The 19,424-nt window shown below is 37.2% G+C and overlaps 1 protein-coding gene across 1 annotated transcript; it reads right to left on the reverse strand.

Annotated features, from left to right (window-relative positions):
- Positions 1-18,158: 18,158 nt before the first annotated feature.
- Positions 18,159-18,771, reverse strand: LOC125089235 (transcription factor BTF3-like). Its single transcript, XM_047711322.1, has one exon. The coding sequence runs from the start codon at positions 18,670-18,672 to the stop codon at positions 18,184-18,186; it is 489 nt and encodes a 162-aa protein (XP_047567278.1). The 5' UTR covers positions 18,673-18,771; the 3' UTR covers positions 18,159-18,183.
- Between the last annotated feature and the right edge of the window lie 653 nt (positions 18,772-19,424).

Consider the following 19,424-nt stretch of genomic DNA (forward strand, 5'->3'; position numbering starts at 1 on the left):
GGAAATAGCTCAATATTCCCTTGGCTTTCTTTATTAATTTGTTCTTCAACAGACGATTCCAGGCATTGCAGTGGACACTGGAGATAGATGAAAAGGAATTGTCCCCTCTTCTCAGAGAGAAAAAAAAATTAACCAATAGTCTAAATATTTATTTGGAGTGGGTATAGGGCACTAAGTACAAGAGTGTGGGGTTTATTGGGACTAGGAGGGGTCAATGAACACAGACTCACTTAAGGAGCTATCATTTCAAAGGGCAACATAATCTAGGCCACAATAGAAACAAGAATCAGGAAGTCCAAACAGAAGGGATACATGAGAACATTTAAAATTTATTTATTTTAATTTTTTTTTAAGATTTTACTTATTTATTTGACAGAGAGAGAACACAGCAGGGGGAGCAGCAGGCAGAGGGAGAAGGAGAAGCAGGCTCAAGGAACAGGGAGCTTGATGCAGGGGTCAATCCCAGGACCATGGGATCATGACCTGAGCTGAAGGCAGATGCCACCCAGGCATCCAAAGAACGTTTTGTTTTGTTTTGTTTTTATATAAAGATTGCCCTGTATTTTGAAGGTTTTGCCCTAAAAATAAAGCTGTTATTGGGATCCTGCTTTTTTTTTTTTTTTTTTTTTTTAAGTCACTGTTTCAATTACTGGGTGAAATGATGGAGCAAGTAAGTACAGGTGAAAATTCTACTCCTGCCTGCAGTTATTCAGGAAGAGACACGGTTCTGACATTGCCATGATGTTGTCTCCTGGCTCAAACATCTTAGGGTGGAATTTCAGCCATGAGACATCCTGTCTACTTCTTGGCAACATTGTAAGCATTGGCAGAAGGAAGGGGGACATATACTTCAATACTGCCAGGCAATTATTACCTGAATAAAAGCAGCTCATATTTTAGGGCCAAATTAATTCCTAACATAGCAAAGTCTCTTTGTGAATTCATTATGTGAATTTCAGCCTTCAAAGCAAGTTTTATAAAAATGAAATGTTTATTTTTCTGTCTGTTTAGAGGCACTTGAATTGTCATGAGCCATCTCTTCCTTTGTTGAATTTTTGATGACGCGTAGTTTTGGAAATGCAACTTTAGATCCAAAGTATGTGTAATCAGATTGGTGGCTAATGGTAAGACATCAGTCAGGCTCTGGGCCGAAAGTAATCTATGAGATAAAATAGAAAGCTAAAGCTTTGTATGTCAGCACTCTCCCCCTTTCCTCCACCTCCACACCCAAAGCCCATACCTGCCTATCCACCACACGTTTTCATCTTGAGTTGTTCTGCATATATATTAATTTATTTAGGCTACTTGCCTAAATACCAAGAGCCAATGGGTAGTCAGATGCTAAGCATACCAAAAGTTTCCTCCGTAAAATGTGCTAGCAGAGCTATAAATTTGTCTGGTCTTTGCAAACACAGCATTTACTGGTGTCACTGGCTGTGATGACACTGGTGTCATTACTGGTTAGTCACTGGCGTGGATACAAAGTATTTTTTTGATGTTGTGGGGTAGCAGCTATTTCTCTTCGCCATTCAAATGCCTACAAGGGGATGCCCGATATTTCTTGGTCCTTTTTTCCCAACTCACCATATACTTTGTATATCTAAGAACTCTCTGTGTCCCCAAACTTTGAAATCCTCATAGGATACTTTACCCCAGGGATTGGGAAACTTTTTCTATAAAGATCCAGAAGCACATACCTTGTTTTTTGTGGGTCATAAGACTCGATCTTAACTCTCAATTCTGCCATAGAAATAAAAAAAGTGGGCATATCTGTGTTTTAATAAACATTTATTTTAATTAAAAAAAGCAGGCAGCAGGCCAAAGTTATACAATGGGCTAGTTTGCCAATTCTATCCCTTATCTAAGCTTTCTAGAATTTGGTATTATTTCCACTAGTTTGGCTCATACCAAATTTTTGGAACAAGTTCAGTTCTAATATTGTTATGGTCTCTGCTACATACGACTGCTTCTCCAGTGTGATCACCTCATGGACCCGCAACTAGCCTGAACCAGCACTGAATCTATTGTTTCTGTTCAAACTTCTTCTTAATTATGACTTGGAAGGACATCTCTATTTGCCCTTCATTATATAGACTTACGTGACCCTTTCTTTTTACTCAAGTTTTAATTACCCCCACTTCCTATGTGAACATGCAATCTGCTAGTGATATAAACTCCGACCTCATCTATCTGTTAGGAGTGCTTTCAGTTGCACAAAAGGGAATGTAGTGGCTTTAGGTATAAAGACTTTTAATCAACTTACTTAACAAGAAGTCTGTAGCTAGGTGGTTCCAGGTTTGTTACGTTGGCTCATGAATGTATCTAAGGACCCCAGGCCATTTCCATGTCTCTGTTACTTCGTAGACACAGATAGTTATTACAGATTTAAACACCATCTTATCACCATACATGGTAGATTTAAGGACTCTGTAGTTTACTTCAGGGAAGGAAGTCCTCCAACTGATTTATATTTAATTCTCATTATATGCTTACCCCTAGAGTAATTGTAAACAGTTAGGGACTGAAATTATCTCATTCAGATTGATTAGGATTTATTTCCTAGTGCTAGGAAAGAGTTTTGCCTTTCCTGAAGGTAAGGGTACTTCCCTGACTGGCCAAAAACAGTGTGGTTGTTTCCAAGTAAGGGTGTGGGGATAGCTTGCTAGAAAGTGGTAATAGTCATATCATTCTTTGTAAGCAACAGGAGCACTAAATCCAGAGGAAGGCATGAGAACATGTATTTCTACTACTCACTTCCAGTGTGACCTTGGATGTACACTTTAACCTCTCTCTCTGCTTGAACTCTGCCTGTGAAAAATGAGCATGATAAGGCAACATCTTAGATCTTATAGAAGTAGTAGGCATTGGAATATATTACTCAGCCCACAAGTACTCAACTCTGCATAGACCTGGTATGGATTGTTAAAAGTTTGATTAAAGCGTATACTCAAATGACACTTCTTTTGTTGCTGACAGCTCAATGGAGGATGCTGTGTCTTGTCTGCAATCCACCGATTTTCTAAATTACCAATTTATAAAAGTTCTGTTTCAGAAACACACTGCACAATGTACCTATTGTTCCACCTTTTCCTATTTTTGAAACAAATCAGTAGCAAAGGGACATATTTCATTTATTTCCAAAGAAGATTAGTTATTTCAGAGATAAAAGACTGAATGACCTTTTAGGTATTACAAGTAGAGATAATCTAATCATGACATGCCCGCCTTTGTTCCAGTATCTTCCCATGAAAAAGACCCAGAGGATTTTTGAAAATTCATGAGTATAGGAGAGTGGGGAAGAGGACCAGGGGTGTTAGATTTAAGGATCAATAGTTTCACAAATCCCTCACTCTTTTCACTCCAGTCTTTTCAGGAAGAATATCTTGTGAGGGCAACAGTGTGACAGAAGATAAATACTGCTCGCTCCCCTCAACGCTGCAACACTGAATTAAATGTACCACTCGAACAATGTAGAGTTGATAGCACTCAAGTACGGATGACCACTTCTGTGATTAGAGTGGCTCGCTGGAAGGAAGTCCTAAATTCAAAAGATGTGTTCAAGATTTCTTTGACAGTGGGTTTAATGAAGCTACCCCAATCACTCCTCATCATTGGATCATTGGTTGCAAATGATGGAACACTGTTAGGATTATCCTGGAACATTTTCTGAACAAGGATGCTAGCAGATGCTGCAGGATTCTGTCAGGTTGTTGTTAAATAGGCAGGGAATTTCTCCCTAATAAAGCCATTGGCATTAGCATCACCTCAAAGGAATAGGAGCAAATTCTCCCCATCTTTGCAGACATTCCCTGATCATAGATTGAATGACCATTCATCCCAATTATGTGCCAAGAAATGGAGGTAAAGGCATATATCTATACAGTTTTTACCCTTAGTTAGCTTAGTATCTTTTCTTTTCTCTGTTTACCTAACATCATTCTAAAGTGATGAGGACTTTCAAAGGAGGAGATTGTGAGGCTGATTTCTAGAACATTCCTTTTTTAGAGAATCAGAAAAGACATCTAGGCAGAAGAAATTTAACATGTCTTGCAATAGACTTGGAATTGTGGTAGAGACTTTAGGATCATGGAAAACTGTTAGACTTGGTCTGATAACACTAAGAGAGTTGTACAGAGAAGTAGAAGTGTTGGGAGACCCTTGGATCATACTACCAAAAGCTTGAAATTTTTCCTGAAAGCTGTTTATTACCCTTTAATTACATTTTATTGTTAAGGAATAATTCTCATGTATCTTCCTATCTAGTTCCACAGGGAACATATGCTAAACTAAATAATTAGAGAGGAAAAAAATTTATTAAATGACAATATGTATCAGTTCCTGAACATTCTAAATTGAGTTGTCTCAATTCTTTTTTAAAAAGTAGCTCTAAATGTACACAAAATTCTTAGAGGTTAAGTCAGGTCTTCATATGGTTAGTTTCAGAACACACAGAAGACTAGAAATTAGAAAACAAAATATTTTTAAAGTTTGCCCTTTTATGTTTTGATTTAAATAGAATGCTTTCTTTTTTACTGAATATGCATTAACTACATAAAATCATTTTTGGAAAGGAGGTATTAATACCTATATGCATAACAACTCCTTGTATCTAAATTGCATTGTACCAAACAATTTTATATCCATTATCTCCATAAACCTTATGACAGCACAGCAAAATAGATGATACCAATATTATAGTTTCCAATGGTCAGAGCCATATAGCTAGTTCTAAATAAGATTGCAAGTTATTGTAATCACTTTCATTAAACTTTCTATGAGACAATAGCACTAAAATTCCATATTGTTTGTCAGCTTTTTATAGGAGAAAGTGTGGGCAGGACACAAAGGTATTTCATTTGCCTTAGGGACCAGAATAGCAACAAGAGTGGTAATTTTTAGTTTTGTCAGGAGAGAGGAAAGGGGAAGAGCTATTGGGTTTAAGGAAACTCCTGATTCTGTAGTAGTTGGAGCAGCCCTAATGGACTGTTTCTGTTCTTTGAGCAAAAACATCTACGGGGATTATATTAGTCTCCCAAGATATTCTTGATAAATCTGAAATTTAGAAGTTGTATATACTTAAAACACTTGGAGGGGCATGCCATTCCATTGACATGGACTTCTTTATATCTATTTTTCTTCAGTGCTGACAGCGACTGTCGGGTAGAATAGGATGAAGTGTCAATTAGGAAAAAAAAAAGAAAAGAAAAAAGATATATGATATCTACTGGCTTATGATAGGCCTTTCTAACTGAGCAGGCCAAGCTTACCTACTAAGCCACAGAACCGTTGTCAATTAATAGTTGGTTTTAAAATTCAATTTGCATATGTAATCTGCAGCTACTGTCATTCATTCTGCTGAGAGTCACTCACACTCAGGGAATTGAACTCCCATTTGTAATATTCCAAAAACTGGTGTCATACCATCAGGATCTCCATGCTATCAAAAACTATAATGTCTGCTTGGTTTGGAGATAGAGATCTTGGAGACACAGCCATTAAATCAGCAAAACATTCAGAAATTCCTTCACAATATTAAAAAATGCACCCACAAATATACATACATACACTGCAAAACATCCAGACATTTCTCTGAGCAAACATCTATACACAATATTCATGAAACATCCTTTACAGCATTTTGGTTACACCATTAATATTTCATCCTGAAGAGAAATAAAGGTGAGGCAAAACATTGCAGTCAGTTGTAGAGCACTGTCAGAATAGAGGCTCCAACTTTTCATGCATTCCTGATAATCTGGGTCTTCTTCAAATTCAGGGAGGGAGAGGGAGGTCTTTTGATTCAATTGAGTTTACCAAATATTTTATTGACATCTCTGAGTTAGTCACAAGCCTAGACAGACATCTCAAACAATGAAAACCCCATATTGTGAATCAACTACCACAGTTTTCTTTCTTTTGAAGCTTTTCTTTCTTTCCTCTACACTTCATACTTTTATTTATCTTTTTAAAAATATTTTATTTATTTGACAGAGAGAGAGAGAGAGAGATCACAAGCAGGCAGAGAGGCAGGCAGAGAGAGATGGGGGAAGCAGGCTCCCTGCTGAGCAGAGAGCCCCATGCGGGGCTCGATCCCAGGAACCTGAGATTATGACCTGAGCGGAAGGCAGAGGCTTAACCCACTGAGCCACCCAGGCGCCCCTTATTTATCTTTTAATACCCTCCTCATATGGCCCCTTTCTGTAAATGTTTCTTAAAACCTCATAGCCGGTCCTTCAGGTTCTTCTCTGTGTACCCATACCATACTCTTCTATTCTCCCACATTCAATTTCACATTCCAGGAGTTAATTGCTTATGTATCTTTCAAAAGATATGGAATTTCTTTAATATACACTTAAGAAATGCTTGTAAACTTAACTGCCATGTGTTACAATCTGTGCTTGGCTGAAGATTAGAGGAAAAAAAGAAAAACCAATTACTGGGTTCAAAGCATGTAAGTGAGGTTGGAGGTGAGTGTGACTGACTATGACTCTCCAGACTCTCCTGAACCTGTGGAAACTATTTTGCATAGAATCCTTTACTGTGGGTGACCGGGTGGCTCAGTGGGTTGGAGCCTCTGCCTTCAGCTCGGGTCGTGATCTCGGGGTCCTGGGATCGAGTCCCGCATTGGGCTCTCTGCTGAGCAGGGAGCCTGCTTCATCCTCTCTCTCTCTGCCTGCCTCTCTGCCTACTTGTGATCTCTGTCTGTCAAATAAATAAATAAATAAATTTCTTAAAAAAAAAAAAGAATCCTTTACTGTATCCTTGACCTTGAGTTTCCTATTTTAACATTAGGGAAGTTGTGTAAGCCCTCATCCAAGACCTAAACAGTCCCTTGCATGCAAGGTTTTGTTTAGAAGAGGAGTTACATTTAAGATTTTAAATTTTAGTGACTTTAGAAATCATTTACTTTGCCTCTCACCATGGTACAAATGAGAAAACTGAGAATAATGTAGTTAAATTACTTTTATAATAGGAGTAGTATCTGAGACATTATATCCCAATTCATTACTACAATTGTCTTAATTCCTCATCCTGGATCTCTGCCAAAGCTCTACCATCCCAGCCCTCCTTTTATTATTCAGCAACGATACAGAATTGTGTAGGACTCTCAGTAGCTCCTGGTTTTCTGTACTCTAATTTATTTTTAACCATAAATAAAAATGTAAGCCTTTTTTTTCCTCATATCTCATACCACCTGTACCTGATATAGGATTAATGCCTTTAGTCCAAAATAAGACCAAAGTTAAAACTTAGTCTGTAGTCCTTGACATATTACAATACCTGAATATAGAAAAAAAATGAGAGTAAGCTGGCACAAATTACAGCATTATTAGTGTAAACCTACCTAGAAAAAAAAAAGTGCATCATGAGATTGGTACAATGACTTTGACTTCTTACTTTCCTTTAAAAGGTATAATATATAATTTCTGGCAGTGCTATTTTTTCTTTAAACTAATGATTCTGCTTTGTTATTTTTACAAAGCACTTAGCTACTACCTTTCTCTAAGAAAAGACTCTTTTATCTTTATCTCAATAGAAAATGTTTCCCGTCTTTCCTCAAACCACTATGACTCCCAATATGGCATTGTTCTTCAATCAGTCCCACAGGTACCCATTACAGAGGCAGAATAATCTGTTTTGAAAGAACCCAAAGGCATTTTCTTATTCTCCAATGCAGGGGAGTGAGAAAAAAAAAAACCACTTCACAATTACCCTCACTATGTAACATTTACAATGCCATTTTGGAAAAAAGTTTGTTTAATACCATTTGTAAATTCACTTAAAATATTTGTTGGGGATAACATATTTATTGGGATCCTACTAGGTTCTATATGTTCTAAATGTTAATTTATTAATATGATTACAACCTAAAGTTGATTTTATCCACATATTACAGATAAGAAAACTGAAGCCATAGGAAAAGAAGCCACAGAGTTGAATCAATTACTACTGCTGTGGAATGAACCACTCCAAAACACGGAGTATGAGAATAATAACAATTTGTTAAGCTTAAAATTCTGTGCATTAGCACTTTAGGATGTGTTCAGCTATGTGGTCTTCAAGTCTTGGTTAAGTTACCTCATACATTGGTGGTTAGGTCTTGGTTGATTAGGCAAGGTAGCATTATGGTTGACCCTCTGGTAACTAAAGTCCCTTAGCTCTCCTTCATGAGATTCTTCAGCCTCCAGTAGACCAACTTTTCTTTCTAGGGAAACTCTCTTAAAATTTTTGTGAGCCATCTATTAATCTTATTGTTCTCAAGTAAAAGTCAGCAAAGGGCTTCTTTTCCCAGTAGGGGTCAGTTGTGGGATGCTAATATGATCTGCACAATTCATATCTGTTTAAGATAAGGTCTGATCTAAGATGGCTGCAACTTCTACACTTGGGACCTTCTCTACATCATCTCTTAACATCCATTAGAATAGTCTTGAGTCGTTATCACAGCACTAGCAACATTTCACTAAAAGGAGTAGGGTATTCAAGTCCTCAGGCATCCCATTGCTTCCACTGCGTTCTATTAATCAAAGAAAGAAAAATAGCCTAGGTTGAGGTGATGGTCAGAGACTCTGTCAATAATGGTAAGAGCTGAAAAATCACAAGTAAATGAGGATACTGTTGGTCAGGACCATCTTTCATAAGAGTTAAAAATAAGTAAAATAGATATTCTGATTGTTATCTTGTGACCTCAATATCCCCACCACTGAGCGTTGGTATAGTTCAGTGCTTCACAACAGTGAGTGCTGATGTTTGGATCGGGGGTAAATTCTAATCTCCAACCAGACCACTGGGATAAATTCTTTAATTTCTCTGTTCTATAATTTCCTCATCTATGAAATGAGAATGCTAACTATTTATTGAATTAGTATAGAAAACAAATGAGTTAAGTCATATAAAGTGTTTAGCACTAAGGTTAATATATAGTAAGCCACTATATTAACATTACACTTATTAAATACATTTTGTAATTATTAGCTTTATATTATAGATGCTTACCTTGTCAATGTTTACTGATTTTTACTGTTATTTAGTAGCACTGAATACCTTCTAAATTGAAGGCAAAATAATAAAAGTGATTTCTTGAGTTAGGTTACAAAAACTAGATGAGAGTTTATAGTCTTGGGAAATAGAAATATTTCCTCTACTTTTATCACAGTAAGGACTAAAAATTTCAGAATGATAGAAATTTTATTGAAGGTCATAAGAAGGTGCTATGTTTACAAGAAGTCATTGAGATATACTTCATTTTCATATAGACATTTTCCAAGTGAAATAAAGTATGCAAAATTCTATCATCTATCTATATCTGCCTATCTGTGTATCTATCTAATTCTGTCTATAGAATCATAAAACTAAAATTGTAATACTGTCATATCACTTATGGAAAATGTGAGTAATTAATCATTGTAAAGCACAGTTTTTTCTGTAAAATAAGAGTAATAATCTTATCTACATATAGAATTTTCAGGATTAGCTGTAATCACACACACACACACAATCACAATGGTTACCTCATTTTCTAGCACTTACTAAATGCATGGGTTTTTTTGGTTATCATCATATTAATTTCCATCCTAGGGTATCCTTTTTTATCCAGTGGTATAGACAAAAACCAAATGAACTTGGTCTTAAAAGTTGTAGAATACATAAATGGGATAGGCTGATAGCATTGGCCTGGTAAAATACTTCCCAATAGAGAGATAGCAAGCTTCCAGGACAAACAGAAATTAAAAGAATTTGTGAACACTAAACCATCCCTGCAAGAAATATTAAAGGGGATCCTGTAAGTGAAGAGAAGAGCCCAAAAGTAACATAGACCAGAAAGAAACAAAGACTCTACAGAAACGGACTTTACAGGTAATGCATTGGCACTAAATTCATGTCTTTCAGTAGTTACTCTGAATATAAATGGGCTAAATGCTCCAATCAAAAGACATAGAGTTTCAGATTGGGTAAAAAAGCAAGACCCATCCATATGCTGTCTACAAGAGATTCATTTTAGATCTAAATGTACCTCCAGATTGAAAGTGTAGGGGTGGAGAACCATTTACCATGCTAAAGGACATCAAAAGAAAGCTAGGGTAGCAATCCTCATATCAGAAAAATTTGATTTTTTTTTTATTTTTATTTTTTTTTATTTTTTTTTTATTTTTTTAAATTTTTTTATTTTTTTCAGCATAACAGTATTCATTATTTTTGCACCACACCCAGTGTATTTTTATTTTTTTAAAGACTTTTTTTTTGAGAGAGAGAGCACAAGTGGTGGGGGCTGTACAGAGGGAGAAGCAGGCACCCCACTAAGCAGGAAACCTTTTGCAGGACTTGATCTCAGAACCCCGGGATCATGACCTGCACCAAGGGCAGACACATAATGGATGTAGCCACCCAAGTGCCCACAGACAAATTAAATTTTAAACCAAAGACTGTTGTAAGGGATGAAGAAGGATACTATATCATACTTAATGAGTCTATCCAACAAAAATATCTAACAATTATAAATATTATGCTCCTAACTTAGGAGCAGCCAATTATATAAACCAATTAATAATAAAGAAAGACATTGATAAAACAATAATAGTAGGGGATTCAACACCCCCCTCACTGCAATGTACAAATCATCTAAGCAGAAGATCAACAAGGGAACAAGGGCTTTGGATGACACATTGGACAAGATGGACTTCACTGATATATACAGAGCATTCCATCCTAAAGCAACAGAATACACGTTCTTCTCAAGTGCACATGGAACATTCTCCAGAATAGATCACATACTGGATCACAAATCAGGTCTCAACCAGTACCAAAAGTTTGGGATTATTGCCTGCATATTATCAGACCAAAATGCTTTGCAACTTGAACTCAATAACAAGAAGAAATTTGGAAGGAACTCAAACACTTGTAGGTTAAAGATTATCCTACTAAAGAATGAGTGGATCAACCAGGAAATTAAAGTAGAATTTTAAAAATTCATGGAAACAAATGAAAATGAAAACAACTGTTCAAGGGCGCCTGGGTGGCTCAGTGGTTAAAGCCTCTGCCTTCGGCTCAGGTCATGATCCCAGGGTCCTGGGATCGAGCCTCACATCAGGCTCTCTACTCAGCAGGGAGCCTGCCTCCTCCTCCTCTCTCTCTCTGCCTGCCTCTCTGCCTACTTGTGATCTGTCTGTCAAATAAATAAAAAAATCTTAAAAAAAAACAAAAAAAACCAACTGTTCAAAACCTTTGGGATACAACAAAGGTAGTCCTAAGAGGGAACTACATAGCAACAGAAGCCTTTCTCAAAAAAATTAGGAAAGTCTCAAATACACAAGCTAACTTTAACCTAACCTAAAGGAGCTGAAAAAAGAACAGCAAATAAAGCCTAAATCCAGCAGAAGAGAAATAATAAAGAATAGAGCAGAAATCAATGAAATAGAAACCAAAAGAACAGTAGAATAGTCCAATGAAACTAGAAGCCAGTTCTTTGAAGAATTAATAAGATCAATAAAGTTTTAACCATTTTTATCAAAAAGAAAAAAAAAAGGACCCAAATTAATAAAATCACGAATGAAAGAGGAGAGATCAGGACCAAAACCATGAAATACAAGCAATTTTGAGAATATATTATGAGCAATAATGTGCCAATAGATTAAGCAATATGGAAGAAATAGATGCATTTCTGGAACTTATAAACTACCAAAATTGAAATAGGAAGAAATAGAAAACCTGAATAGATCCATAACCAGCAAGGAAATTGAAAAAGTAATCAAAAATATCCCTACAGAGTCCACAACCAGATGGCTTCGCAGGGGAATTCTACCAAATATTTAAAGAAGAATTGGTACCTATCCTTAAGCTGTTTCAAAAAATAGAAATGTAAGGAAAACTTCCAAACTGTGCTATCAGGCCAGCATTACCTTGATCTCCAAACCAAAGACCCCACCAAAAAGGAGAATTACAAACCAGTATCCCTGATGAACATGGATTCCAAAATTCTCACTAACATACCAGCCAGTAGGATCCAACAATATATTGAAAGGTTTATTTACCACAAAGTAAGATTTATTCCTGGGCTGCAAATGTGGTTTAACATTTGCAAGTCAATCAGTTTGATACATTGCATTAGCAAAAGAAAGGGCAAGAACCATATGATCCTCTCAATTGATGCGGAAAAAGCATTTGACAAAATACATCATCCTTTCTTGATTAAAACTGTTTATGGTGTAGGCATAGAGGGTACATACCTCAATATCATAAAAGCCATCTGTGAAAAGCCCATGGTGAATATCATTTTCATTGGGGAAAAACTGAGAATTTCTTCCCTAAGGTCAGGAACATGATGGGGATGCACATTCTCACCACTGTTGTTCAGCATTGTATTGGAAGTCCTAGCCTAAGCAATCAGACAACAGAAAGAAATAAAAGGCATTCACATTGGCAAAGGAGAACTCAAACTCTCACTCTTCGCAGATAACATGATACTTTATGTGGAAAATCAGAAAGATTCCACCCCAAAATTGCTAGAAGTCATATAGGAATTCTGCAGCTTGGCAGAATATAAAATCAATGCATAGAAATCATTTGCATTTCTATACATTAACAATGTAACTGAAGAAAGAAAAATTAAGAAATCGATTCCATTTACAGTAGCACCAAAAACTGTAAAATACCTAGGAATAAATCTAACCAAAGAGGTAAAGGATCTGTATTCTAAAAACTGCAGAACGCTATGAGAGAAATTAAGGAAGACACAAAGACATGGAAAAACATTCCATGCTCATGAAATGAAAGAATAAATATTATTAAAATGTCTGGGCTACCCAGAGCAATCTATACACTCAGTGTAATCTGTATCAAAATACCATCAACATTTTTCACAGAGCTAGAACAAATAATCCTAAAATCTGAATGGAACCAGAAAAGACCCTGAATAGCAAGAGGAATGTTTAAAAAAAAAAAAAAATCTAGTGGCATCACAGTGCAGGACATCAGGCTATATAAAGCTGTAAGCATCAGGACAGTCTGGTACTGGCAAAAAATAGACACATAGATCAATGGAACAGAACAGAAAACCCAGAAATGGATCCTCAACTCTATGGTCAAGCAATCTTCGACAAAGCAGGAAGGAATATCCAATGGAAAAAAGACAGTCTGTTCAGTAATTGGTGCTGGGAAAATTGGGCAGCCACATGTAGAAAAATGAAACTAGACCATTCTCTTATACCACACACAAAGATAAACTCAAAATGGATGTGAGAATAAATGTGAGACAGGAAACCATCAAAATCCTAGAGCACAGAGGCAGCAAACTCTTTGACCTTGGCTGCAGCAACTTCTTGCTAGTCACATCTCCAAAGGCAAGGGAAACAAAAGCAAAAATGAAGTATTGGGACTTCATCAAGATAAAAAGCTTTTGCACAGCAAAGGAAACAGTCAACAAAACTAAGAGGCAGCCTACAGAATGGGAGAAAATACTCACAAATTTATTATCCAATAAAGGGGTAGTATCCAAGATCTGTAAAGAACTTATCAAACTCAACACCCAAAAAAACAAATAATCCAGTCAAGAAATGGGCAGGAGACATGAACAGACATTTCTCCAAAGAGACGTGGAGACATACAAATGGCCAAAAGACACATGAAAAGTGCTCCACATCACTTGGCATCAGAGAAATACAAATCAAAACCACAATGGGATATCACCTTACACCAGTCAGAATGGCTAAAATTAACAAGACAGGAAACAATGAATGTTGTCAAGGATATAGAGAAAGGGGAACCCTCCTACATTGTTGGTGGGAATTCAATCTGGTCAGTCACTCTGGAAAACATTATCAAGTTTCCTCAAGAAGTTAAAAATAGAACTACCTGTATCATGCTTAGCAAAATAAGTCAATCAGAGAAAGACAACTATCATATGATCTCCCTGATATGAGGGAGAGGAGATGCAACATGGGGGGTTAAGGGGGTAGGAGAAGAGTAAATGAAACAAGATGGGATTGGGAGGGAGACAAACCATAAGTGACTCTTAATCTCACAAAACAAACTGAGGGTTGATGGGGGGAGGGGGGTTGGAAGGGGGGGGCGGTTATGGACATTAGGGAGGGTATGTGCTATGGTGAGTGCTGTGAAGTGTGTAAACCTGGCGATTCGATTCACAGACCTGTACCCCTAGGGATAAAAATATATGTTTATAAAAAATAAAAAAATAAAATTAAAAAAAAGACTGGGGAAAAAAAAAATAGAACTACCTTATGACCCAGCATCTGCACTACTAAGTATTTATCCCAAAGATACAAATGTAGTGATCCAAAGGGGCCTCTGCTCCCAATGTTCATAGCAATAATGTCCACAATAGCCAAACTGTGGAAAGAGCCAAATTGTCCATTGACAGAGGAATGGATAAAGAAAGTGTGATATATCTATATCTATATCTATATCTATATCTATATCTATATCTATATCTATATCTATCTAGACACACACATATGCACACACACGATGGAATATTACTCAGCCAGCAGAAAGGATGAATATTTAAACCATTTATATCGGGCGCCTGGGTGGCTCAGTGGGTTAAGCCGCTGCCTTCAGGCTGCCTTCATGCTCAGGTCATGATCTCAGCGTCCTGGAATCGAGTCCCGCATCGGGTTCTCTGCTCGGCAGAGATCCTGCTTCCCTCTCTCTCTCTCTGCCTGCCTCTCCATCTACTTGTGATCTCTCTCTGTCAAATAAATAAATAAAATCTTTAAAAAAAAATAAATAAACCATTTATATCTACATGGATGAAACTAGAAGGTATTATGCTGAGCAAAGTAACTCAATCAGAGAAGGACAATTATCATATGGTCTCACTCTTATGTGGAATATAAGAAACAGCTCAGAGGGTCATAGGGAAGGAGGGGGAAGCTGAATGGGAAGTTATCAGAGTGTGAGAAAAATCACGAGAGGCTCTTAACTATAGGAAACAAACTGAGGGTTGCTGGAGGGAAGGTGGATGGGGGGATTTGAATAATTGGGTAATGGGCATTAAGGAGGGCATGTGATGTGATGAGTACTGGGTGTTATATGCAACTGATGAATTATGGAACGTTATATCTGAAACTAATGATATACTATGTGTTGGCTAATTGAATTTAAATTTTAACAAAAGGACTTCAGGATATTAAGGTATATATGAGATGGTCATTGTTATGTCTCTGATGGGATGATGGAATAGTGTTTGGTAGAAAAAACTCCAAATGCCATGATTATACAAATGATCTGGATTTATGATGAGTGGATAACCCTATATAGTGAATCTGTGCATGGAAAAAGAGATATGTTACAGAATAAACTTATGTTTGCACTTTTGTCTGCTTCATTTGAAGGATCTCATCTCTGCCTCAGAGAGGTTTCCTTACCTGGCTAGGTTCCTGAAAGTGAGAGAATTGGGGATGGTATGTGGAGGCTACAAGCTCAAGATGTAGGTTTGTTTAGTGAGTCAAGGTTTGTGAACAAAAAGATAGTGGGTCAACACTGGTTCTCCAACTATGCTCTCTGGCAAGTTGCTAAATGTCTCTGAACCTCATCAGGTAAATGAGAAGAATAATAAGACTTTTCTGTCACTTCTTGTGTGTGTTTGTGTGTGTGCATGTGTGCACGTGTGCATACTTGCAAGCATACACATGTACTTAATTCATTGCCTGACATGCAATATGTGCTTAGTAAATGTCTGTCATTAAAAAAAAAAATCATGACTGGGGCACCTGGGTGGCTCAGTGGGTTAAAGCCTCTGCCTTCAGCTCGGTCATGATCCCAGGGTCCTGGATCAAGCCCCACATCGAGCTCTCTGCTTGGCAGGGAGACTGCTTCCTCCTCTCTCTCTGCCTGCCTCTCTGCCTACTTGTGATCTCTGTCTGTCAAATAAATAAACAAAATCTTTAAAAAAAAATCATGACTATAGTTCCAGATAGGTGGAATTTTAGCCCATGTATTGTTTAAAAGCCTTACTCCTAACTATTTTAACTCTATCACAGGGCTCTGCAAATTCAACTTAGCCCTTAACCCCTTGCTCTCATGATCAAAATTGTTCTACCCCTGTAGCTGATCCTGATGCACAGACCCTCCCACAGCCTTTGTGCTTGGTTTTCCAGCTCAACATAGTATAGCTAAGGGTCTAGCTTCTAATTGGGCTAGAGAGTCTGTTCAAACTTCCTTTTTCTCATATTTAAGATGGGAACAAACTAGGATAAACTCTATCCCTCTTTTGGGGTGATGTTTTGGACTGAATTGTATGCACTGCACCCCAGATTTGGTATGTTGAAGTTTTAACCTCCAGTGTGACAATTTGGAAAATTGAGTCTTTAAAGAGATAATTAAGATTAAATGAGGGCATAAGGGTGAGATAGTAATCCACTGTGACTGCTGTTCTTGTCACAAGAGGCAGGAACACCAGAGATACACATACGTAAAGAAAAGATAGCTATCTGAAAGCCAAGAAGAGAATCCTCAGGAGAAACCAAACCTGCCAACATTTTAGTCTTGGGCTTCCAGCTTCCAGAACTATGAGACAGTAAATTTCTGCAGCTTAAACAACCCAGTCTCTGGTGTTTATCATGGCAGTCCTGGCAGACTAATACAGATGAGTAAAAGAATCAAAGGGGCAGAGCATACATGGCCCTATATCTAAAAGAATAGAATCTATCAGTGTCATGCATAGGAATTTTATACTCCTAACCACCAGAAACTAATGTTCCATATAGAGATTTTGTAGAAAAAGCAGACAATTTATGACAAAAGGATACAAAGATCCAGGAATTATAGTCAGAGACTTAGTTTAAATAGGTCAGAGATGAGAATCTAGAACATATGAGAAGCTCAGGAATCTTGTGTACTCAACAACTTTTCCTGGTTATATATAGAGTAAGTATCTGGGATGCCTTTTCATCTTTTCAGTGTAAAATAAATATTTCACAACCATTGCTGTTTTATGTTATTTTCTTATTCGCTGGGGATGAAAAATTATTTCTTTTGAGATATTTATGAAGGAGTATTTATGATTTCGGAGGTATTCCCAAATCTTCGTAAGAGAGAGATATGTTCTCACCTTGTTGCGTCTATGAATTGAACTGAGTGTGAAATTCAGGCCAATATCCAGCTCCACGCAGATCCTGCTAGTGGTAGAATTTGAGAATAAAACAAGAATCCCACCACAGCTGGTAAGTGTAGAGTCACCACAGGCCAACTCGTCATCGGTGCTGGTTATAATCACAAAACATTTAGCAGACCAGAACTGCAGATTAAAAATATAATGTGACTATGGAGCCAGTATCATTGACCACCCAGGGAAGCTAAATGGTTGGCCTCCTAATACATATACTGAAGTCAGCTAGGGGGCGCTAGGAAGGCTGTGGTTAAGCCATTTCCTTTGCAACATTTCAGTTTCCATTATCATCCCTTCTGTCACCCTTTTTAACCAACTATTCCTCCCAGACCTCAGGAGCTCTAAGGAGATAATGTGGCATAGTGAAAAATTTCTGCAGTTCTAAAAGGTGTGTTAAACTCTTAGCTCTTTACCATCCAAATGTAAGGTAACTTGAGTAATTTAAACTATCTGTCTCAATTTCCTCATCTTTAGTTTCCGCATAAGTTTTCTCTGAAAATTAAATGAAGACATATTTTTTTAAAGATTTAATAATTTACAAGTAAATTATTTCTAATAGCTACAATACTTAGATTGCTCTAAATTTTATTTGATAAAGGAAAGTTAAGATTAATGACTCCAACTCTTTGCTTTATAGTACACATATTGGCATGTGTCACTAATCATTTTATGGGCACAGGCTTCTTTCCACCTCCTCTCTCAAACATGTGCTTATGTTTCTCTGAACCTACATCCCAAACCACTCTCCAGAAAGGGTGTTTTATCTGACACCATAAACCATCACAGCATGCATTTTTTTTTTTTTTCCTAGGCAAAGAACTTTATTAATCTTGTTTCAAACTTTATTCCCAGGCTTCTTCAGCTTAATTAGCTGCAAAGAATGAATTGTGTATAAGCAAAAACTGAAAAGAGCTGCAGTGTCCAAGGGGCTTGGGCTTAAAAATATTAGAGATCTAGATTTTATCAGATCCATGAACAAAATTTTAAAAAGCAGTCATAATATAAAATAGCAGCTCCCAGTAACTTCCTCAAGTTTTATCTTCTCCAGAAGTTGACTCAATTCAGTTTGCTTCATTCTTGGAAGCTTCATCAAAATTCTCCACAAGATCTGGAACTTCATCATCATCATCCTCTCTGGTAGCAAGTGGTGCTTTTCCATCCACAGATTGTTTGGGCAGAGCTTCAGCCAGTCTTCTTAAACTAGTCAGACTGTCTGCACCAAGTTGGTTTAAGATACTGGGTAGCATTTCTGTCAGCTGCTTTGTCTCAGCATGGCCTGTAATGGTGAAAGTGTTCGCTGCCAGCGATGCCTGAACTTTGGGGTTGTTAAAGTGGATCACTGTTCCTTGGTTTGTGAACATATTCACTTCTTCAATACCAGAGATATTGTTTACCCCTAACTTCTTTAAGGAGAACTGAAGTTTTTTATCATCTGCTGTAGCTGTTCTATGAACCACCTTCTTCTTTCGGCGAGCAGTTCCTTTCCCACCAATGCGCACTTGTGCTTGCAGTTTGGCGAGTTTCTCCTGGTTCATGATAGTTTCTTTCATCTTGTTGGAGCGGAAATGGGACCGCGCGGGGGACTAGGGTTGGCGCTCAGGGGGTCTCGGGCGGACCAGCTGAGATTAGGTGCACACACGCGGGGACGCAAGATCCACAGCATGCATTTTAATGTGGCATGGTTATACTCTCCAAAATTAATGTCTGACACCAGCAATAACTGAGGTGTCAATTCCTGTTAACAATCTATGCCTTGGCAGATTTTTGTCAATCCATTAATAATGTATGTAATTGATAGCAACAGATAGAGGCCACTGTTGTTAATTCACTGCTGATTACTGATGATTATTAAGGATGATGGTAGTGTTTTTTGTTCTCCTTGTCAACCAAACTATAGCATCTCAAAAATTAGTTACATTAGATTAGGCAAAGAACACATTATAAAGTTACAGAAATTGATTCATGTTTAAATCAAACAAGGCTTCCTTGAGTATTTGCTTTTTGCAAGGTATGAACCTACATACTTTGCATGCGTTATCTTTCTTAAATTTTATAATGATAATTTGAAATATGTTTCACTCTCTTGCATTTCAGTAAGTCAAGGTGTAAGTAATATGTATGATTCAAGAAGTGATCCCAAAGTCTTTGAGAAATACAGAACTAAAATTTAATTTATTGTCCGGGGCCATATAGATATACTAGAAACAGAATATTGCTCATCCAATAGTCCTTAACCCACAACTTCTGCAATTTTGTCCTTTCTGACAAATAGAACTTCACACAGTCTAGGTAAAAAATAAAA

The sequence above is a fragment of the Lutra lutra genome, chromosome 17, assembly GCF_902655055.1.
Source record: "Lutra lutra chromosome 17, mLutLut1.2, whole genome shotgun sequence".
NCBI lineage: Eukaryota > Metazoa > Chordata > Mammalia > Carnivora > Mustelidae > Lutra > Lutra lutra.